The sequence below is a fragment of the Oryza sativa genome, chromosome 4, assembly GCF_034140825.1.
Source record: "Oryza sativa Japonica Group chromosome 4, ASM3414082v1".
NCBI lineage: Eukaryota > Viridiplantae > Streptophyta > Magnoliopsida > Poales > Poaceae > Oryza > Oryza sativa.
This window is the reverse complement of record NC_089038.1, coordinates 25,520,069-25,543,953: the sequence shown is the minus strand read 5'-3', so window position 1 is coordinate 25,543,953 and position 23,885 is coordinate 25,520,069. Positions and strand designations below refer to the sequence as shown.

Genomic DNA, 23,885 nt, shown 5'->3' with positions numbered 1-23,885 from the left:
TACGATATGAGCGGCTCTGTAAAAAGTCACTTCGCCTGGTTGTCCAGATATGTTTGTATGTGACAAATACAATACCCATCTAGCTAGAAATACCCGACTTATGTCAAATAAATTTGATCAGACAGAGTAATAGATTTCATAGTATATGATTATAAACCTTATATAGAGACCAGAGTCATTTTATATATCTCACACATCTCCCACCACATGTATTGGATGTCTTAATAACCCTCAAATAACTTTATTTAAAGAACATAGATCGTTCCTCAGATTGACCCAGCTTTTTTAAGAGCCAAGATAACAGGGATCCTCAAAACAACTTTAACAATCAAATCATCTCTCAATTTCTGCACTTTCAAATATGGAACCTCAATGCCGCAAAACATTTTTAGCTTTTTCCAAACGACGTAAAATTTTATTAGTAGGCTGGTAGGAAAGCTAACGATATGCACACTAATATATTTTTTTCACAAACATTGTTGTGTTATACTGTGCCATTGTGGTTGAATCTTGTTTTTTTATAACTCAGTTAACGCAATCAATCGGTTGACGGGCCTTTCGATTTTGGCCCAAAGGCCCAACCCAAACCCCAGCGAGAGTCGTCGAGATGACATCCGAACGAATAGCTGCGAGAGGGGAGGAGGGAAAAGGGGAGGAAAAAAAAAACAGTTTGGGATCCGAAAAACTTGAGAGGGGAAAATCTGGTTCTCAAATCTTAACACACTCCATCTCTATCGCATCTCCCACCCCCCACTACCGCTGCTCTCGCCCTCTCCTCCCCCTCCCCCTCCCCCTCCAGTCCCCTCGCGAAACCCTAACTGTCTCCCCCTCCTCCTCCTCCTCCTCCTCGGGGTAGATCTTCGCGCGGGCTCTCCCGCTGGGGCGGCACCGCGCGCGCCCCGCCGTGATGGCGTCGGACGGCGCGCAGATGGAGGTGGAGCGGCGGCTTCGCGACATCGGCGCCCGCTTCACCTCGCTCCCGGACGCCGACGACGAGCTGCTCAGATTAATCGAGGTGAGCGCCCCTGACCCTGCTTTTTTTTTTCTTCTTATTATTTTCTCTCGCGTTGTTCGTTTCTAGGTTGCCGTGGAGATTGGAGCCTGGCATGATAGGATGTACTGGTTGTTATATTGATGTGAAGTTTAATCCTCGCTGTTTGGATCTGTATAAATAGAATGTTTTATTTATTTATTAATTGGGTAGAAACTTAGAACTGCTCATTCGTTTATGCAGGAGGCAGAAACCTGGTTGGCCAGGGTTGACCAGTCGCCGCCGGAGAGCATGCACAAGGCTCTCCGGCCAACAATGAGTGCTCTGATTAAGAAGGAGTTACTGGATCACAGTGTCCCTGACATAAAGCTTGCTGTTGCCTCCTGTTTAACGGAGGTTACCAGGATCACTGCCCCGGAGGCCCCCTATGACGATGATGTCATGAAGGTAAATGTCTTCTTGTCGTCATGGAATTGTTGTGCTTGCTTGTAGTGACCCTTGTCACTGGCTCTGCTGCAAGATTTATCGCTACGGAATTGTTGTGCCTGCTCACACTGACCATTGTCACTTGCTTTGTTGCAGGATGTATTTACCAGAGTTGTTGAGGCCTTTGAGAAGTTGGATGATATGGAAAGCCCCTCCTATGCAAGGAGGGTTGCGATGCTTGAAACCGTTGCGAAGGTCCGGAGCTGTGTCTTGATGCTAGATCTTGACTGCGACGATCTGATACGGGACATGTTTCACCACTTCTTCAGAACCATATCGTGTGTAACTTCTTTTGCTGGTTCATTTCGTATTTTCTTCACCTTGAGAATGCCGATTCTTTCGGGTTCTTAAATTGACTAGGGATATGTTGTGGTTCTGGTATTGACTTGCAAGATGCCTGATTAATATTATGCTGCTAATTTGGCATGATTATGTACATGGAGAAGAAGTTAGAACTGCATTTGCAATTACACTCACCAGTTAAGATTACTTTAAGGGAAACATCATGTATTAGTATTACTATGGTTTGTCGATATCATTGGGCGTTGTTGCGTTTGATTTTTTACTTGAAGCACCAAATTGACCGCAGCTATCAGTTCTGATTGCAAATCTTTGGGGAATAACATTTTTTACATGCATATCGATGCTAAATTTTACATACCGAGGAGTTGCCATATCCCATTCCCCAGTTTTTCATTGTTAGCTTATGTTCATCATTTATTTTAAAACCGACAAGCGGTTGTTCCCTGCGTAAAATATAATGGCACAATCTGCCATGAAGTAATTTTAATCCTTTGTTGTCCTCTGTCTGTTTGTCTAGAACCTGCTAATTTCTGCTTTTCTCTTATCACATAATAATGTGCAAAAGCATGCATGATGATTTGTTCCAACAAGTTTACACAGTTCACAATTTGCTTTGACGTGAAAACTCATAAAGTCACAATAGTTCCTATGTGTTTTCCTGTGTATATTTGCTTTATGTCTATGTTCATGGTTCTGCCCTGCGTATGTTCTGTTAATTTTCTTAAGTCTTCTTTATCCTATAATTCATTACTTTGTTATATTTATTTCAGCAATACTCATCAAGAGAATGTCATCACCTCGATGGAAACTGTGATGAAGTTTGTAATTGATGAGAGCGAAGATGTCCAGCAAGATATGCCATCCTGCCTGCTTCAAGATCTAGCATCTTACCTTCTGAAGAACCTTAAAAAGGAAGAAAAAGTAATTCGAATTCACTTACATCTTTCATATTAAAATTAATAGATCTGATCATCTTCACTAAAATTTCAAATTTGCTCTGTAGGAAACTCTTCCAGCATCTTTCGAACTTGCAGAGAAGGTAATTAATAAGTGTTATGAGAAGTTAAAGCCAGTGTTTACTCCTTTACTTCGGGGCACTCCCTTGGATGAGTACAGCGAAGTTGTTACATCATTGTTCGAAGATGCTTTAGATGCTGGAGTAGCCGACAATTCTGATGCCCCTGGAAAGGATATGGTCAGTCAAACTACTAACAAATTTCCTTTTTGAATATTAATTAAGGTTTGCTCACCATAGAGTTAGTGCATTTTGTGGCATTCTCAATGTATTTTCAGATGTGTTCAAATGGGCAAAGACTGCTCATGTTCTTTTTATTAGAGGTGGTCAACCTTTAACACATATTTTTAGTCTTACACATTGAGTTCAACTATTTGCTACTGGAAATGGTTAGATCTGTCACTCTATAGAGGTATAATATGGTTTATGCTATATAGCCACCACTGGGACTTGGGAGAGGAACACGAGACATAGAAATGTTTTGACAGGCATTTCTTTGTATGATCAACTGTATTTTAATTTAAATATCATGCTGTATATAAACTATTTTGACAGGCAATTCTATGGCATTCTTTCTGGAGTAATATGTATGTTAAATTTAAAATGTCACGTTGCCCATCAGGTAATAACTAGAATTTGGACCCTGGAATGCTGTCTTAGCGGTTGAAAGTTATATTGACTGAAAAAGTATCAACTGTGAAATATCAAGCAGTGGTCTTGGGATTAATTTTGTTTTTTTGGTGTTATTCAAAGATATGCTTGATTGTATGTTAGTATATTTTTTGGTTTCTGGTAGAGTCAATAGAATGGTCCATGACCTGGTGTTATCAACTGTGTGATCTGTAAAAGTTTGTAGTGTAAATTCTCTCAATCTGATATGATATCATACCGGCCAATGTTCTTCTGATATACTAATTAGTTTATTTCAGCCAAGCTGACTATGAAAGCTTGTGATGCAGGTGGCTGATGGGAAATTATCTCATAAGATTGTTTCAGATGAGTCAGCTCAGGTATGTCGCTACTGACATTCAATCTGAAGTTCTTGAAAGTGAGATAGATATCACAATGAACATATTTTATTCCTTAGGAATCATCAAAATTAGAGCAAGATGCCAATTGCCCTGGAAAAGACGGTACTCCTCCAAACAATACTTCCACTTCGGCGGTTAGCAATGGTTGTGCTTTAATAGACAGGGTCAAGTCTCCAAGTGGACCATCCTCTTCTGATAAGAAGGCTGAACTGCCTTCTGATGACAATCAGGCAAAAGACACTGATGATTTGATATCCGGTGCTAAAGAAATACCAGAACCAATCACCACAGAGCCTGAAAAGCCATCTGATCACAATTTAAAGAAAAGCCATAAACTTGATACTTCCACTGATTCTGAAGTGGTTGATCATTCTAAGGCTGTTAACAACAACGAGGATATTTTAGTCTCTAGGGAGTTATCCCCAGAGACTGATGATGGGGATAATAAGCTGCCACCAGAGACTGGGAATAGAGCTGCTGATGACAAATCGAAACATGTTGATAACACACCTGCTGGCAAGGGAAAGCGGGGCCGGCCTCCTGCATCAAAGTCGCATGAGAAGAAGAATGTTGGAAAAGGCAAAGTATCAGGTTTAGAGTCTAAAAAAGCTGACGCAGTTAGTGATTCTGGTGGAAGGGCTACAAGGCGACTAGCTAAAGATGATGATATCAAGTCTTCATTCAAAAAGACTGGTGAAGGGGAATCTTCGAAGAAGAAGCAGAAGGAAAATTTGAAACAGCAGGAAGATACTCCACCCGATGAAGACACTGATGAGGATCTCAGTTTAAAGGTAGTTTCTTTGTCAACAGTAGATGATTTGAGGTTTTGCTTTGCACATAGGTCGTGCATAAGTATATCACTAGCAGAAGGTTGGATTTCTGTTTTACATATTCATAGTTTTATATCTGTCTGACTCCATGTTCTAAGGTTTCCTGGTAGGAGTGTTATTTAGAAATAGTGGAACCTCAAAACATTTTATGCTTTCCAAAACTATAACATGTTGGGTCGATGGCTCTCATATTTTTAAACTTCTCTGCCTTTCATCCTTTTAACTTCCTGATTGGCTTGGCAACCTGCCACCAACTATTTTGTATCTACGGCGAAATTCATAGAGCTTTATTTGCATTTGGTGTAAATCTGATGGGTTTGTGTTGAAATGTTTGTGCATGCGATGATGATGATCGACCACAATGACTGTTTTATCATAACGCAGGATATCGTATCTCCCAAGTCTTCGGCCAAAACAGGTAAAAACAAAGGCCAGGCAGGTGACAGTGGGGGCTCAAAAAGGAAACGTGCACAGGAAGCTGAAGAGGTATATGCATACTTGATTCTTATTGCTGTTAGTGAATAGTCTTGTTGCAAGCTGATTTCTGTTTCAGTTGTTCAAATCTTTTTCTTTGCTTTCATCAGACTCCCCAGCCCAAGAAGAACAAAATTCTTAAAGGAAATCTTGTTGGCTCAAGAATCAAAGTGTGGTGGCCTGATGACAGAAAGTAAGTTCTATAACCATCATTTATGTTTCTCAAATGTAGGAGTTTGTTAAGATTGTGTTTGTAGGCTAACTAGTACCCATTGCTTCATTGGTTATGATGATATTTTCATATGTATGAACATTATTTTCTAAATAAATTTCTTGATCTAGATTGACATGGCATATTCTTTTGCAGACGACGCTTCAGTTGCATTATTCGTTACTTTGATATGATGTTTCTAAATATGTACCTTTTCTTTAATAATATATGCAGTACAATTATTCATTCTAGATTGAGTTACACACCTATATTTTATCTATCCTGGTCTCCTCACTCTTTTTTGCTACGATATGTGATTTCTTACATGAGTTTTACTGGTGTGTTGTTTGGCTTGTTCTGAATCTGTTTCTTGCTCTGCAGGTTCTATAAAGGTGTTGTTGAGTCATTTGATGTTGCTTCAAAAAAGCACAAGGTGTGCATTGGGAAATGAGCTCTGACTTATGCCTTTTTGCTGTCCAAATCACTACAAATGCTAGTTTTTTTTTTGAGCTCAGTTTCATCTTTGGATACCTTCATTTTTTTGGCACCCAGGTTGTTTATGATGATGGAGATGTTGAACGCCTACACCTTAAGAATGAAAAATGGGAATTCATTGATGAGGTATGTCCATGCAGTTTGACGCCATTATCTATCCTTTCTAGCCACTTTCTGATTCATCTGCTACCTGCAGGGGCGAGACAACAATCCTGACGCATCGTCTGATATGTATGTAAATAAATATTCTACTTTGCATCATCGATATCCTCTTAAAGTTTTGATGACTTTCTTAGTTACATCAGCACTAAAATCTTTTATATGATTCGGATTGTCATTCCTATAAACCTGCAATCTCCTTATCTTGAATCTTTGATATGGGGGTTCAAGATGCTTGGAATGCTTCTTGAATGGGTTAACGGAGACAAAATAAGTTGCTCTAGCATGAATGACCTTGATTTTCTGAGCTTTGAGTTGTGGTTGATTGGATTATTCCCAGCATCCATTATCTTCAGTTTATGTTTCTACCATATAGATTATAAGATTTACTGTGTTTCTGTTTGTATTGTAACTTTACTATTTATGATCAGGAGTTCCAACTGTAATCACATAATTTATTTGTTCATTTTGCTGCGACATGCATACTGCTGGCAGATGTTACCTAATGCTCCAGTTTCGTTCATCATCAGCTATTATCCTTTATAATATGGTTTTGTTTTCTTTCTTTTTATATATTTGAGTTCTTTGATCATTTTTACCAGGCCGCACGGCAGAAGGGGTAGAGTTAGCTTGGGTGAGCAAACAAAGGAAGGAAAAATAGAAACACCCAGCAGGTTCTTTTCATATGGATGTGCCATATTGATCCAGCCTACATGCAACACCTTAACTGAAACTGTTGTCTTGTTTTGTATGCAGTGGGAAACATCGTGGCACTGATGTCGCTGATCCTCCCAAGAAAAGAGGACGCCCTAAAGGTGTGCGCTCCAGCAATAGTTCACAAAATGATGACAGTCCTTTGAAGGGGAAAAGTGCAGAAAACGATGATGAAGATATATCCAAGACACCTAAAAGTGGCAGTGCCCTCAAGAATGAAGGTGGAAGATCATCTCGATCCACTGGCAAGACAAAGGATGGCCTGCTAAAGGGAAGCAACAAGGATGAGACTGGTAACACTAAAAGCGCAAGCAAATCAAAAAATGATGGTGGCAGCAAACACAAGGATTCAAAAGATGAAGCTAAATCCAGCGGATCAAATCCAAAAGGTGCAAGCACTCCCAAAGCTGCTGATGGATCCAAGACAAATGGTCTTTCGACCAAAAGAAAGCAAAAGGAGAAAGAAGGCGAGTCATCTGAAGAGGAAGAGCATGTGTCTGCTAAAATTTCTACTGGAAAGAAGCGCAGAAGGAAGGCTCATAACTAATTTGCTCTGGCCTTGTGCAGTTCTTCCAAGGGGTACTTATGAGGCATGCAGTCTGAAGGTTTTTGGCATGAGCAGCCTAGCAATTTATATGGCTTCCATCCCTTGGCTGGTTGCCTGCCAAGTCTTGCCCTAATCGACCGTCACGAAACAGCTGGTAGTTGTAGCAGTTGCAGTGGTAGTTGTAATGTAGGTGTTACTTTTGTTCCTTGTGGTCAGCTGTGAGCCTCTAGCAAATATGGTTTCTTGCTTGCTGTCGTTCAACCCTTATTAGATTGTATTTTCTGCTGGAGCTATTTGAGACGTCAATTTTGCAGCAAGCATGAATGGAGAGAAATGTCGTAGTTCATATCATCATCCTTTGCCTTTCTGCATTGTTGCACAAATCATTCCTCTCGATCGATTTCATGTTTTTGCGGTCTGCACCAATGTCACCCTATTTCTCTCATTTTTTTCTCTGTTTAGATATCCTCTTATCCGTTTATATATCCTCTTAATTTTTCTTCTGTTTTGGTACCAACCATAAGTTGTACTCCCTCTGTTTTAAAAAATACCTCTCCGGACTGATAAAATCTTTTTATAAGGATATAGTCTTTAAAAAACAATATTGACGAAAATTTTTATTATAATATAATATAAAATATAAATAAATATATGATTTTGTTGAAGCAATTTTTAAGATCAATCTATACATATGACCACCATACTTTTAAAATACTAAATATTTTAGACATTATTTATAGTTAAAATTTTTAAATTTTGATAATAGTCTTGTTCAAAAGGAAAGTTTTATCAACTCAATCTAGGACGGATTAGACATTTTTCACTATAACCAATCTAGACAAATCTAATCTTATATATTTCCACTAATAGGGATTTGGACAAATCCAATCTTAGGTTATATATTTGGAAAGGAATATTTTAGTCTCGGTGCATTTATTATATTGAGTTAGGCTCTGTTTGGTTGGTAGCCATTGAATGCCATAGCACCACAGCAGTGATTTTTGAGGCGGGGAGAAGGTCCGCCACAGGTCTGTGGCAAGCCACGCTGTGGCGTGGCAATGTTTGGCTGTGATCCAAACAGAGCCTTATTACTCGCAAGTCGCACCTGGTCTCTAATACGCTGTTTTGTAACGCTAAATCTCTCTTTACATGTTTTGCAGTTCCTAGTTACTACTTGCTGAAAATTTTAGTTTCTATTGAGATGCTCCCATGTTATAATACACAACACTACAAGTTGATTTGATCGCTTAATTTCTCCGTACTTTTTGGCCTTCCAGGGATGCTCTTTAGTTGTATTTCTTTTTGTTTCATAAAAAACAAATCGGTGTATGATGTAATACGGATACTCCATACCTTTTTCGTACTATAGAAAAACAGACTTAATATGACATATAGCACATTCTAATACTATAAATTATAAATGTAAATGCTATGGATTACAACTTGCATCTTTATAGTCCACTGTCCATAAATTCTTCTCTGTGCGAATATTATGGTGAGCTGACCGTGGCACCAAACCACCAACCATTCAAATTAGCCGGACTCAGGAATCAGGATTGACCATGTCTCTGCGCATTCATACACGCCTGTACTACTGCCCCATACTGTAACATGCAAAGATGAGAGATGTCAACGTGTGTGTGTGTGTCCTGCACTTCTGATCCCCTCACGGGCACGATGAGCGTCCACATCGTTTCATCGACGGGGGTCTCCATTTTCCTCTCTCCAGTCTCCACTGCTGTAGAATCTGCCCTGGAAAAAGGCCCCAACAACCGGAAGCGACCAAGCTAGCCGCGGTGCCGGTCGCCCAACTCGCCGCGCCATTTCCAGCAATCCAGCCACGATCCCGACAGGAGCAGGAAGAGCAGCAAAAGGAGGTCAACGCAACGATTAAAACCCGCGCGAGCGAGCGCAACGAGGCGAGGCGGCAGAAAGATTCGGCCCGCCCGCCGTAGCGAACGCGATGATTGGAGAGAGCGAAGCTGACCTTCCCTGTAAGGCTGTGTTTAGATCTAAATTTTGATCCAAACTTCAGTACTTTTCCATCACATCACTCTGTCATATACACAATTTTTTAGTCACATCATCTCTAATTTCAACCAAAATATAAAATTTACGTTGAACTAAACACAGCCTAACTATGCTGGCAGCTGGCTATGTGCTCCGGACGACACGATGTGTCTGCCTCGCACGCTAGTCGCTGGCCGTTGCATCTAACGTGAGCGAGTCTAATCCACAATCATAATCATTCTTTTCATGTATTTTCTCAATCAAAACATTTATCCAACTATTTTCAAATATTTTCGTAATACTCATGTCTCTTTAAAAAATCTTTACATTATTAGGTTGTACTAGGAAGTATTTTTTTCCCGTCTGTGATCGATTGATTGGGACAAAAGTTCATTTTAGAGTGGCCATTTCTTCAGTCTAAATTCCGTCGTCACGTCAAAGCAAACACCACCGGTTGGGTCGCCTCGCCCGACTGTCTCCCCGTCCGCTCCGTCCCGTCGCTGGCGCGCGCTGCGTACATAGCAAACAAATCCGTCTCTCGTCTTCTCCCCCAACCCAACCCAATTTCTCTCGAGGCACGCACGATTCCCCCACTCGATTTGGGCGCGGAATCCTGGAGATGATGATGGACTGATGGTGAATTGGTGATCGGGTTGCTTGCTGGGGGAAGGAGGAGAGAGGATGGGAGGCGGGCGGGTGCGGTTCAACGTGGGCGGGCAGGTGTTCGAGACGACCACCACCACGCTCGCCAACGCCGGGAGGGAGTCCATGCTCGGGGCGCTGCTGGACTCGTCCTGGAACCTTGCCCCCACCGCCGGCGGCGGCGGCGGCGGTGGTGGTGGAGGAGGAGGAGGAGGCGTGGCGGAGTATTTCATCGACCGGAACCCGGCGTGCTTCGCGGTGCTGCTCGACCTGCTCCGCACGGGGAGCCTGCACGTGCCGCCGCAGCTGCCGGAGAAGCTGCTCTACAGGGAAGCGCTCTACTACGGCCTCCTCGACCACGTCCGCGCCGCGCGGTGGGGCGCGTTCGACGGCGACCGCCTCCGCCTCGCGGCGTCGGTGCCAGGGCGGGCGCCCGGGGACGGCACGGCCATCCGCGCCGCGCCCGACGGGGGGTGCTGCGTCGCGCACGGGGGCGCCGTGCACGTCTACAACTGGATGCTCGACGAGCGCCGCCCGGTGTCGCTCGACCACTCGCAGGTCAACGACGTGGCGTACCTCGACGAGGCCACGCTCCTGATCGCCGCGCGCGAGCGCCTGGGGAAGTGCGACGGCGGGATGGCCGCGTTCTCCGCCGTCTCCGGGGACCTGCGGCACCGCTTCCGCGTCGCGCACGACCGCCAGGCCAAGTCCTTCACCGCCGGCGCGCTGGCGTTCGACCAGGACTCGAGCATCTTCGCCAGCTGCAAGGGCAGGCTCAACGAGTACGGCATCGGCGTCTGGGACCGCGCCACCGGCGAGCAGGCCGACTTCTTCTACGAGCCGCCTGGCTGCGCCTTGGGCGACGCCGACAAGCTCCAATGGCTGGACGCCACCAACGCGCTCATGGTGGCGACCCTGTTCCCCAAGACCGACAACTGTTTCATCGGCCTGCTCGATTTCCGGGACAAGAACGTGGCCTGGTCGTGGTCCGACGCCGGCATGGCCGCGTCGCTCGACGACAAGCGCGTGCTCCACGCCATCGCCATGGAGGACGAGCGGTCCGTCTGCGTGATCAACCAGTACGACGACCTCGGGTTCCTCGACCTGAGGAGCAACGCCGGCGGCGTGCGGTGGAGCTCCCGGAGCAAGTTCATGAACCGGAAGGTGCCCAGCGAGGAGAGCTGCTACCCGAAGCTCGCCACGCACGGCGGGCAGCTCTTCTCGTCGATGAACGACAGCATCTCCGTCTTCAGTGGCCCCGAGTGCGTCCTGACGTCCACGCTGCGGAGGAGCCACGGCGGCGCCATCTGCGACTTCTCCATCGGAGGCGATCGCCTCTTCGCCCTGCACAACGAGGAGAATGTGTTCGACGTCTGGGAGACGCCGCCGCCGCCGATCATCTGACCGCCCACCAGTGGACTACAGTCTGCAGTCTACTGAAGTTTGTCATGTGTCACCTTCTTTGTTTCTTTCTTTGTCATTCTTCTTCAAACTTGCAAATTCTCACTCAACAGAAGGAAACAAAAAAAGAAATTATAGTGATTTAGTGCAGAGACCAAAAGATTACTCAAGAACTGTAACCTTCCAACTTAATAACTTGACTGTACCTGAATTTCTTTTCTAACACAGACAAAAAGATGCATATTCGACTGCATTCCAGGGGCATTGCCTTTTGCCATCTTGTACTGAATTTTCCTGCCTTTCTACTGTTTCATACTAGTATTTTACAGGGTACATAGAGACGCATCACGCGTTGCTGGTGTCTGCGTCAGGTGTTGTTCTGTCAAAATCATTGTACGTTGATTCTCAAGTAAGTATGTGAATGATTAAGCACCGACAGATCTTTCGTACTGCACTCAATGAGGAGGTTCCATATCACCATTTGTCCATATCCAGCTGAGCTCTTCTCAAGATGCTTCTGATTTCATACTGAAGTATGGGAAAAGACTGCATTTCAGTGTCTTGTTTTATCCATCTTTCAGAATATTGCTTGGGTTAATGAGGAGGTTCCATATCACCATTTGTCCATATCCAGCTGAGCTCTTCTCAAGATGCCTCTGTTTTCATACGTAAGTATGGGAAAGGACTGCATTTCAGTGTCTTGTTTTATCTATCTTTCAGAATATTGCTTGGGTTTCTACTTAGTTTTGTGATACTTTTGGTCAAAGTCTCCGTAGTTTTGCGTCAAAAAATAAAAGTCTCCGTAGTTTTTCAAAAACCTACTCTTTTCCTTATCTTCTTAAAGAGATTGTTATGTTATTCCTTCTTGAACCAAACCAAATTCAGATGAATTGCTTTCTGAGTACTACTACTAATAACTGATTGGTGCTCTACTGATACTGCTCTGTTCTTCATGAGAAGTCTAGATGCATCGATCACTGGCAGTGGAAACCACATTGCCACTGGTGCTGAGTGCTCTCAATCTCTCATCCAAATGGGAGGCAACTTTATAACCCATCAGAGCTACTAGCAACTGATGCAACTCATGCTGAGAGCCAATGCAGGGGTAAGTGGGTGAGCTTTTGCTTTTGTGGAGTTGGTGGGTGCTTATGTGCACATCCACAGTCCAAACTTCTTATCTATAGCTCAACTTGGAACGGAAGGCACACAGGACAGGTCGGAGATGCGCAGCAGAAGCTTATTATCAGACTGGCCTACTCGTGGAATTTTTCATACTTGACGTAAAGCATACACGAAAAAGATGTGCTGCATTAGCATGGTATTATGAGTGATGGCACATCAAACTATCTGATTATGATGCCTATCTAAAAAAATGATCACCTCATTATGATGTCTGGCACGTTTGAAATCAGGGTATTCAGAATATGTTAGCTGTCTTTGCTGATTGGTTGTTTCATTGCTTAAGAGAGGTTCTTGCGTTGTCAGAAAGTCAGGTTTCCTACGTAATTTTCAAGCAGAGTCAGTCTCTACAGTACCAGTAGTATCAGAAATTCAGAATCGAACTACCGCACGAATTACTTTGCTTGAGGTGAAACTCAACCTGAATTTATGCCAGTACCAAAATGAATCCTTTCGAGTTACAAAATTCCGGAATTCGGAGGCAAGTACACCTCATCACTCTCTCGTAGTACACACCAAACATTTTGTGCATTGAAGAACTGCATGCAGGCAGGGTAGAATTTGGAGCGACGAGTGTGTGTACAATACCGTGTTTAGTTCTAAAGTTTTTCTTCAAACTTCCAACTTTTCCATTATATCAAAACTTTCCTACACATACAAACTTTTAATTTTTCCGTCACACCGTTTCAATTTCAACCAAACTTTCAATTTTGGTGTGAAGTAAACACAGCCCAAGTACTCTTCCTGCTGCGTCTTCGTCGAGCAGGCCGGCATTCATGTGTCTGCACCGCACATGCGATTCTATCATCCAGTGGACAACAGATCATAAAGCCTCCCCTACCCCAGCCTGCTGCTCCGTTTCTGCCTGTCCTCAGTCCCCTCTCCTCTCGCCGGGGCCACAGTCCCCAACGCCCGGAAGGTTTTTGTTTTCTTTCACCAATGGCGAATTGGCGATCATGGCGTACGTTCTCTCTCTGCTTCGTCATCCTGCTTATCTTGCGTTCTGGACTTCTGGTTATGGTTAGGCCCAGTTAGATGTTTGGTGAAGCCCAGATAGTTCACTTAGCCAAGTGCCATGAACCAGGCTCCGGCCATGGCCCATTTGATATATAGTATAATGTACTAGTAAGATGCACTATTGCTTTTGTGTTCTTCCACGCGCGATTTTCTTGTCCGAAACAAAGTACAATTACAGATGCTTATATATGTGCGTGCATACTCTATTATAGTGGCATGCCTTCAAGATACTAGACTAGAACTTTATGAACTGCTCGGACAGGGTTGCTTGTTGATAAATAGCATTCGCACCTTTTTAAAAAGAGCATATAATTTAAGATTAACGAAGTCAGCGCATGCAGCTTATTATCGATGGGTGCATTATCTATCATTAAAATAGTTTGTTGTAAATGCTAGCTTCATCTTGGACCTCTTGGTGACACAAGGAAAAAATAGTTTCAACATAACGTTCAGAAGAAATACAAGACGTTTTTTCACTGTCCAGTTCTATGCTTTGAACAACGATTAATCCAATAATATTTAATTTTGCAAAAAAAAAATTACTGTAAGTGAAATAGTGTAACAGAAATTTATGGCCAAAGCTCTCTTGGACAGTAATAATATACCTTATATAGTTATTTTTTCATGAATGGAGTTGGATTGGACTCAGTTCAAATTGATTAGAGCTATATGTGCTTGTTGCTTAATTGGATGTGTGTGGACTGTGATGCCACAGCAGTAGAAATTGTCTGTAATATTATTGGTGTGGTATCAGCCACTGAACATATGGTTTCACATGTGCGCCAGAGAGATATGTATCTATGTCATGTATGGGCAGCACCTAACTGCAGCTAGGATTAATAAATATGATCGGTTTTCGTGAAAAACATTCAGTTTGTGAAACCGTTGGTGGTCGGTTTGTAATTTGTAAAATCCATTTCTTTTTCTTTTTGCTAGTTTTCATAGTCATTTGGTTTTTGCAAACCATTTTCACTTTCAGAACGGTACAGTAAATCCTGACTGCAGCACAAACAGTAATCATTCGTGTTTTGTAATGATGCCATGGCCGCTACATGCATGCATGCATGTCGATCCGGTGCTTTAATGAAAAATCCAGTATAATCATTTCTGCCCGGCCTGACCTGAAAACTTCCTAATATAGGCAGGCTCGTGGTTTCCAATCCGGGAGTCTTTCGTACACCATGCAGTAAATACGTCCGTACGTCGTCGTCTACTCCACATCCCTTCATCTGTCCGGCCTGCATGCATGCCTCGCTGCGCCGCAGAGGTCACCTCTGGATCGAGCACCCTCCTCCTCTGGAGCAAACCACGTTCGGTCATGTGGGCATTAATTCCCACACAATACACAGTGGAATCGTGGAAACGCGCACATGATCCGTGAGACTGTGATCGATCCACGCATCATACACTCCAGCCGGCGCGGCCGCTCGATCGCCCGCTCCTGCCGTGCAACGGTGCAGGGCTGCAGCCTGCAGGCCACGCGCTAGCTGGCTTACACCGGCCAGCGCGAGCGCGCTGCAGGCTGCAGGACGCCGTGCGCGACCGCGAGCGCGAGCGGGCGCGCGCGTCCGGGGTTAGGAGGACACCGGGGTTCTCGCTCTCGGCACCGCACCGATGGATGGAGGAGTACGCGCGCGTCGTCGTGGCCTCCTGGGCTCCTGGCTGGTTACCGCGGCGGCCGCGCCGCGGTGAGCGGGGAGGGAGTACGTACGTACGTACGTGCAGCGGTGCAGCAGGGGGGTGCGTGTGTGCATGCGCGCCCACGCGCACTCTGTGTCATGTGGCCTGCAGGACGCCAGGTCGTACCAGACTGCACCAATCACGCACGGAATTAAAGCTAGCCACGGACACGTACGTACGGCCCCCACAAGCTGATCAAAGGAATCGGTGAAAAGAGAGAAGACAAGATGCCGATCGATCGACCGGGATACGCCTGTCGATCGATCCTGCTCGCTCCCAGGCGTGTGTGGACGTGTTGCACCTTGCACGTACTGTTACGTTTCTTGGGTCGGTTTCATCTCCAGCTCCCTACCGGGCAATTAGATGCCCAGCCTCTTTGGAACGAAGGAAACTAAATTAAACGGGATTAATTGCTTGATTTTTTGTTGCACATTAATTTTCAATTTGATGGTCTCTAGCTCTCGATCGATCTTGGGCTGTGTGTCTGTCTCACGTTTCTTTTGTTACCGTTCTGGCTAAAATTAACCAATGTTGCCCACCTCGGTTGTTAACAATCGACAAATTAAAGCTCACGGAAAGGCCATGGACTAAGTGCTGCTCCATCGGTTTGAAAAAGGCACAACACACTACGACCCTGGACCATCATTAGGCATGCGTAATGCGTTAGCATGCACACCACACCCTGGACTAGAGCATCATCCGGCGATCGAGAATAACACTGGTCCTATACAAAAATTAAGCTTTGATTAGTGTTCTCAACACTAACTAATCTTTAGTTAGCTAGTACTCCTACAATACTAGGCTAAGCTAGCACCACGCACGCTTGACGCCGTACATGTTGCGCATGCACATATATATTTACATGCACATATGCGCATGCATGCACTGTACTGTGCTGTGTACAATGTATTCGTTCGAATTAAAGGGACCACGAAAACGCTTTGTTCAGTTTAATTGCTTAGTTGTACCGGCACATATATTGTTTTTGAGCCTGCTTTGATCAAAGGGTAAATGGAGAATAAAACTGATCAAGGACCACACCGAGGTAGCTAGCGTGCCAAATTTGTTAATGCGTGAGCGCAGCGCTGGCTCTGGCAAGTAGCAAGTCAAGTGGCAGCTGGCCAGGATGCGTCCTTTTTAACCGCGTCCCTTTCAGCAATTTTAATAGTATAGCTAACTACTCACTCTAAATCATCTATAGTCAATAGTTAATTCATATAATAGTTACCTATAACATATAGTACACAATTTAATACCTGGTCCCACTTGTCATACACATATGTATTTTGAAGTCCATGCTGTAGCTAGCTATAAATCAGTAGCCCGCTACTATTCTCTCTCATTTTTTATCTTCTCAAAATATGTTTATAGTATGCTATTATACCTGCTCTCATTGATCATTGATCCAGCTAGCTCTAAATCTACAGGGCTCTTACTTTTGGAGACGAAAAAGAGAGTTAACTTTTGCATGCTTTCAAGATTACCAGCAGGCCATGCATGCACGCACACCACCACAAGTGTATGCCCATATTCAGGATCCTGACGCAAAAGGTCCTCTTCGAGGAATTTGATATTTCGAGAAGCTGGTAGTGAGTAACAAAGCTAGGAAAATTTTGAAAAAAAAACTTAAATTGTTTAGTTGGGTTCTAGTTATAGGAGAAGTGGAGCTGAAGCTATAACAATCAAGCCAGTAGTACCCCACCCATCCTAAATCATAAAGAGTTTTAGGATTGAAGTAATCAGGTAGGTGAAATTGAACGAGAGAAGATTGTGATTGGTTGAAAAGAAAAGGTAGGTGGAGAATTTGAATAGTGGAAGTGGGTGAATGATAGATAAAAGAATATGGGTGAAAATTTATCATATTTGATATACACTTTATATTGTTGTATTTTGCAACGAATGGAATAATTAACTTTTTATGGCTTCTATATTCCATCCTCACTTACCGTCTCAATTCTTGTGGCTCAACTTTCTTTAAGTACTACTTACAGTACTCGTAGAACATAAGAGAAGGGGTAGTATACGTAACATATTATCCGCGTATGAATTTTGATGAGGTAAAGATGCCAAAAGAATTAACATACCGCTGGGTGGGCCATCTTAGAGCTCTAGGCCGGTCATGCGACCGCCTAGGGCCCAAGCCTATATGGGGCCCATCACGAACCAACCCAGCTAGTAGGATGTTGTTGCCTATCCTCACGTCTGACTCCCATGTGGTCACACCTTATTTCATCGTGGTTAGTGTTTAGAGTGAGTTTTGTGATCTTCTCATTTGCTTAATTATATTTAGTCTGAAAATTGGGCTAGGATTTTGTTTTGTTCTCGTTGATTAATTTACATCGTAAGTTAGGTGTTTATAATGTTTATTTACATCATTTTCGACACTATATGATTTATAACACGTATATATTACAAGTAAAAATATATTTGGTCTTGAGGGCCTATTACAAGGTCTCTATTAGGGCCTATAGAGAGCCGGCTCTGGTTGACACGTACGACTTGACATGAGCCAAACCTACTTGTGTACGGGACGTCGAAGCCAGAGTACTTGGGTATAACCCTTTGTTCCATTAAAAAAAACACTAATAGGAGATGTGACACATCCTTGTACTATGAATATGGACAACTTTCTATTCGGATTTGTAGTATTAGGATATGCCATATCTTGTGCTAGGTTTGTTTTATATACATGTTGGAGGAGTACCATACCTGCGCCATCAACAATGTCACTATTCCTATGCTTCCTGACTTTCAGTTATTCATTGAGAGCATGCCACATTAGCTCCTGCTAGCAACGGCCAATGGACGCTACATGTAGTACTATAGTCATACGAAGAAGAGCTGCAGAGGGGCATGGTTCATGCCTTGGGGTTGGGTTGGGGCAAAATTCGGAATCAGATACATAAATCCACAGGGGAGGCATGCATGCCACTCACCAGCTACAGCTAGCTATGTATAGGGCTTATAACTAGTGAGGACCGGAGTACACTCCTAGTCTCCTACCGTTGCAACTACAGCCTTGGCACACATCGTGTTGGTACCGTCAAATTGCATCAGCATATGCAGAGACATGCAGCGATGGAGGGCATTCCAGAATGCTGGACTTCACTTCCCTGGTGGTCGTTAGCGCAGAGCTCGGTAGATCCGCTGTGGCTGGCTAGCTAGCTAGGCGCCCATGCCCGCGTGCATCTCTCATCCATTTCTCTGTACAGGGATGGGTGCCCGTTACTATATATTTGCAACACATTATAGTGAAAAACCAAATACTATTGGAACTTTTGAAACAAAGTGAAACCAAATAAATTAAATTTAAGTTTTGAGGGGCTAAAACTAAAACCATGATTAAACTAAAGTAGAATAATCATTACCTTCCATGCCAGCCCACGGGCGTCGCGCCCATATGATAAACTAACCTTACGTAAGACAACAGTGGTTGTTTCTGAGCGAACACTTGATCAAATATCCAATGATATAAGAACTGAAATCTTGCTATCTTTTTGCAATATATGCATTTACTGCTATGTCATGTTGGGGTCTGTACGAAATGATAATAATTTAGAGAACACCTATGAGTTCTATCCTCTTATGGCAATATATTTGTTAGTATCTCCATTAATTGTGTCTGTGATTGAGCAACCCGTGCATTGGGATGGTTATTAGGAATATTGTAGGAGTTCTCTTGCCCTATGGGTCATGGAGGATGATTCTTTCAGGTGCTTGAACAAATAAAGTTAAAGTACCTAGCATGCCATAAAAGCGTGTCACTACTTACGATTGAATATAACCTTTAAGTGCGGATCATTTTAAAGTCATACCATGTAGAAGTAACTAAGATAAAATTGTCTTCATAAAACTAAACGAGGATGTGTTCAACCATGATTGAGATGCTTTAGCTGATGGGATAGCTGTCGATAGGACATGTCTTCATCATTTAGGTTAAAGTTAAAAGTGTAACACGCCATCTCGTGAATCAATTCAACCCGAAATAATAGTGTAAAATATGAAAGTTAACACATCATTTTACCATGAAACATTAACTTCATCTTTTAGACTGTGAACACCCTAGGAATTTTTTTTTCAAAAAGAAAAACTGATGTGTACTCTCCTCGAAAAGAAAAGTGCAAATTAACTTTGACACTATATTGTTGTACAGCCCTCAACCGCAAGGGTTAGCTTAGCCGCGCGATGTGGGGGCATGCATGTGCTCCGTGTCAAGCCCGTACTGGCCCTCCCCATATTAATACCCTTCTCTCCTGGAGAGCAACCCCACCACCCTAATTCCCCAATTTGGGAGCAATACCGGCGCGGCTCTGATGTTAACCTTAGCTTAGCTGGGCCGATCGGTCGTCCGCCCCAGCAGCACAGCCACACTGTCACGACTAATTCCCACGCCAGCCTAGCTTGCTCGCGCGCCCACCTCAATTCGCCGCAGGTCAGCTAGCGCGCGGCGCGGCTTGGTCATGCATGGCGCGCAGCCACCACGCCAGACACCCACTAACCCACCTGACCACCGGGATGGAAACCCTAGCCCCGCGCCCTTCCCGGTCGAGCTTGCTGCTGCTACTTGCTAGTAGCTAGCTAGCTAGTCCAGGTCCAGGCTAGCGCATGCTACCTTCGCAGCTGGCCCACCACCACCACCTCCGGTGCACCTCCCCCTCCTCGCGCTCTCGCCTCCCCCTGCCTATATAAATCCACTGGCCGGTGGGCCGGTCCGGTGTGCACGCCTCAGCTTCTCGACCGCGATCCGTCGCCGTGTGGTTGGTGTACGTTGCGGTCTCTTCACGCGCTCGCGCGCGCGGCGAGGTATGTGTGTGTCCGCGGGTTTCATCGTGGGGGTGTGAGCTAGCTAGCTAGGCGAGCGTGAGTGGGTGTGGAGGATGGCGGTGTCTCCGGCCGGCGGGCGGGCGGGCCGGTGGCGCGAGGTGACAGAAGAGAGTGAGCACACGGCCGGGCGTGACGGCACCGGCGGGCGTGCCGTCGCGGCCGCGTGCTCACTGCTCTTTCTGTCATCCGGTGCCGGCCGTTTTCTCCCCCTCCCGCGGCTAGCTAAGCTGGCCTCTCGGCCCCTCGCCGGCCGGCCGGTCGCCGACGGAATCCCCTGTACTGCTCCGCGCGCCATGAGCTGTTCCGAGTCTCTAGGCTCTTTAGATTAATTCGATCCCCTCTTCTCCGGCGCAATCGTGCATAGGCGCAGTTGCCAGGTTCTAGATCTCTCACAATCGAATTGATGCATTTCTGCGATTTTTCGTTCGTGTTCCAGCGCCGTGAGGCGGTGTGTATCCTCGGTTTTTCTAGTTTGCCAAGCTATTTGTACTCGACTCCTTCTAAAATCTCGGCGAAAAACATTTCGTTCGTGTTCTTTTGGGTAATCCAACTAGAGGAGTAGTACTAGCATGGCACTGTTCGGATGGGGAATTGGAGTCGGTGTTGATGCCTGTACCGTAGGAGTACCAGCGCTTGCTGTTGCTGTTTTCCATATCTCCTGCGTCAATTCGTACGACGCCCTTCTCTTCATCTTTTGCGAGGAGCCTAGCTACTAGTTGTACTAGTACCTGCTAGTACTAGCCATCTTTTCCATTCCCCTTCTTGGGAAGGAAATGCAATATTTACTGCGCCATTGATGGATCTTGGCTCTTGGGAGAAGCAAATCATCGCAGGAATCTCCCAGGGCATGTTTGAAATTTTAACCAGATCGAGATCTTTTAACTTGTTTCAACTTGTTCCTAGCTTCGATCTTCTTCTGTAGCGCCCCATCCAGTGTTACAGTCAAATTAAGCACACAAGTGTGGAGAGATCAGCTAGCTAGATGATGAGGATCGGAGGAGAGGAGGAGGAGGAAGGAGGACAGGCAGGAACAGTACGGAGACCCAGATCTGCTTGGGCGGCTTCCCCTTATCATCAGTCAGTTATCTTCTGCTGTCTGCTGGTCCTCCATGTTCTTGAGAATTAACACCTCACATCTCGCTCTGGCATTCAAAGTAGGGAGTAATGGTGCAACGATGCATTGTCCCCCAATGGCTCCAAAAATGTAGGATACTGTTGGGCCACTGTTCCATTCATGGTGCTCGTACTTACCACCCTCTCTCGGTTCAGAGTCCATATATATCCCCCACTAGTTTGACTTGAGTTTAATTTGCTGGGCTCCTGTGACAAGATCGGAAGAAACTCTCCAGGCCACAAGATTCAAGTCTTTGAAAAAAAAATTAAGGCCACAGGATTAATTGCTCGATATATGTAGTCCATGGACAAAGCTAAGCTATAGCAAATGTACTTGCTGATACGAGTCTTGAAAATCTGAATTTATTTTTGAGATATTGGAATATTGTGAGTATAGAGGCCAAGTGGTTCGACTTAAATTTTTCCTTAATTAAGGTGAAATATTGCCTGGATTTTTGTTGTCCTGATAAAGTGATTTGATGTGCACGCGCTAGCTGGATGCAGATAACAATGAAGTTTGGCTAAGAGTCGGTCTACTAATGACATAGCTAGAGAAGGCATGCATTAAGTTTACAGTGCAACTAGTCATGCACGGTGAGATAATACACCAAAAACTAGCAAGTGTCAAATATGCTAGTAGCTGGTTTCTCTGCTGAAATGGGTGAGGTCTAAGTGAATGCATTGTTTTTTTTCACAAATTTAAATGTATATATATTGTGAAAGTACCTAAGTTAGTATGCAATATTGCATGCGATAAGTATAGAATTTATGTGCCGATAGTTAGCAATTGATATTTTTAACTGCTCACTTCAATTCATGCATGTCTAATAGGAATATCTCAGATAGCATATTGTTCTAGCTAGGTTCCGTGGCAATTTCAGTTGTTACTGGTCCACTTGAAAGTCTATGGGTCGTAGTTAAGTCACACCTTATCGATGCAAAGTACGATATCTCTCCTCTCTTGTTCATTTTTCCACTGCCCATAAATATCTTGTTTATAAGTATATATCAAAGAATCAGTTACTAACACTGGATCATGGATCTTACATGCATACCTGCTGCTGGTTTTTATAAGTCAAGAACTCGAGCATGCACATGAAATTGATCATTCATGCATAACCTAATTAAAGTCTTTTCACAAACATGTTAATGATCACTTTGCTGCATCTAATTTTATTGGAGTACTCCATGCATGTCTCTATCTTATGCATGCCACATTATCTTTTTTTTTAATCCAACAATTATATATATATGACTATCTCTTGGATTATCGATCCCCCCTCGATTCCATGGCATTAATTAACATCATGCACGAATTTTACTTTAATTTTGGCCACTTACTAATTAGTTCTAGTAAATTCTTGGTTTATGACCGGCATCCTTAATCCATGCGTTTGATTAAAAAAATGGGAGGATTAGCTAAACATATACGATCATGTTTAGAAAAGCATATACCATGAATTAATTTATTCATCTCATACTTCTTCCCGTTTCCCATTTGTAAATAAAATATTTAATGAGAACTAAGAATTTATCCGTTTTAAATGTGTCACGCAAGGATTATTTAAATGAAGCATAAGGTTAAATAATTAAGTATAATGCATCATAAAGTAATTTTACCAAGTTTTATCATTCACTTTAATTGAGGACATCATGAATATAATTGATGTAACATTATCTTATATACTAATTTACCATTGTGTTCGTGAAAACTAACCAAGGCATTTCTTACCCTTTTTTTTCAATTAATTTGGAGTAAATCCATGTGGGAAGAAAACTCTACAATAAAAGTTCTTTTTTCATTTTGTGTTATTTTATGATATTAACCAAATGTGGTTTATGTGCATAAACTGTCCATTGATTTTTCTTAAGGCCAACAGCACATTTGAAAGGTACTAAGTTTATATATGGGTGGCTAATATATAATCAGTTTTCCCGCACATTTGAAAGGTACTTATATTCAATTAACTATAAGAATGTGTTTGGATAATGGGAAATGAGAGGTGGGATTGGGATTGGGAAATGAATGAAGGGTTAGGATTAAGTGGAAGAGGAAGAATGAATGGTTAGGATTTAAAGATGTCTTTTAATGGGTGGGAAATCATTTCCCTATCCCATTAGCCAAACGAGGCCTAAGCTCTTTGAAATTATCATCAGTTTCCAGCTAGCTAGTTCTTGGCAAAAATCATAAGACAAGAATTTATCTATATATATATATATCTTGGAGATAATGCCGAGTTAATTAAAACTGCAAATATGTACACCTGATAAATTTCATCCACTTGCTGTGAGTATTGTTTTGTAGGTACAGAGATTTTAACTAGTCCGTCCTTAAAAAAAAAACTATATATGTCAAAGGTTTAAGTAGGGCCGGGAATCGATTTTGCACTATACTTTAGAGCGTATATATGTACACGAAATGGTTGCATCTTTTGTGTTCTATTTGTAACCTGATCATAAATCAATTAGTTAAGATGAAAGAAAGGGAGATATTGTTATCAACATGTGGCCTTAGCTGATCGTCTTTGTTTTACTTCATACTCAAACATAGTTTTGAATAGATATGATTGAGTATGGAGTAAAATCTTCGTTTGAGTATGTCAAATCTTCGTTCTGATGATAGTTCCTGTTCAACCATATACTTGTGAACAGGAACTATATATGTCAAATCTATTCAACAATATCTATTCAAAAGCTATACTTTTTTGTTTGAGAATTACACAGTACAACGCACGCGCACCCACCCCTATGAACACACGCACG

At 43.4% G+C, this 23,885-nt stretch overlaps 2 protein-coding genes and 1 long non-coding RNA gene across 3 annotated transcripts; all 3 read left to right on the top strand.

Moving 5' to 3' along the window:
- The first annotated feature begins 651 nt into the window (after positions 1-651).
- On the top strand, positions 652-7,607 carry LOC4336311 (sister chromatid cohesion protein PDS5 homolog C). Its single transcript, XM_015780899.2, has 14 exons — positions 652-1,015; positions 1,235-1,438; positions 1,574-1,755; positions 2,551-2,701; positions 2,784-2,975; positions 3,755-3,805; positions 3,883-4,617; positions 5,041-5,142; positions 5,241-5,323; positions 5,723-5,774; positions 5,894-5,962; positions 6,033-6,067; positions 6,598-6,669; positions 6,752-7,607. The coding sequence occupies exons 1-14, from the start codon at positions 908-910 to the stop codon at positions 7,254-7,256; spliced, it is 2,541 nt and encodes an 846-aa protein (XP_015636385.1). The 5' UTR covers positions 652-907; the 3' UTR covers positions 7,257-7,607.
- A 2,085-nt stretch (positions 7,608-9,692) lies between these two features.
- LOC4336310 (BTB/POZ domain-containing protein At2g24240) lies at positions 9,693-11,562 on the top strand. The gene has a single exon (XM_015778377.3). The coding sequence runs from the start codon at positions 9,948-9,950 to the stop codon at positions 11,310-11,312; it is 1,365 nt and encodes a 454-aa protein (XP_015633863.1). The 5' UTR covers positions 9,693-9,947; the 3' UTR covers positions 11,313-11,562.
- A 220-nt stretch (positions 11,563-11,782) lies between these two features.
- Positions 11,783-12,699, top strand: LOC136356334 (uncharacterized). Its single transcript, XR_010741066.1, has 2 exons — positions 11,783-11,977; positions 12,270-12,699. It is a non-coding gene; the product is annotated as an uncharacterized lncRNA (long non-coding RNA).
- The last annotated feature ends 11,186 nt before the right edge of the window (positions 12,700-23,885 follow it).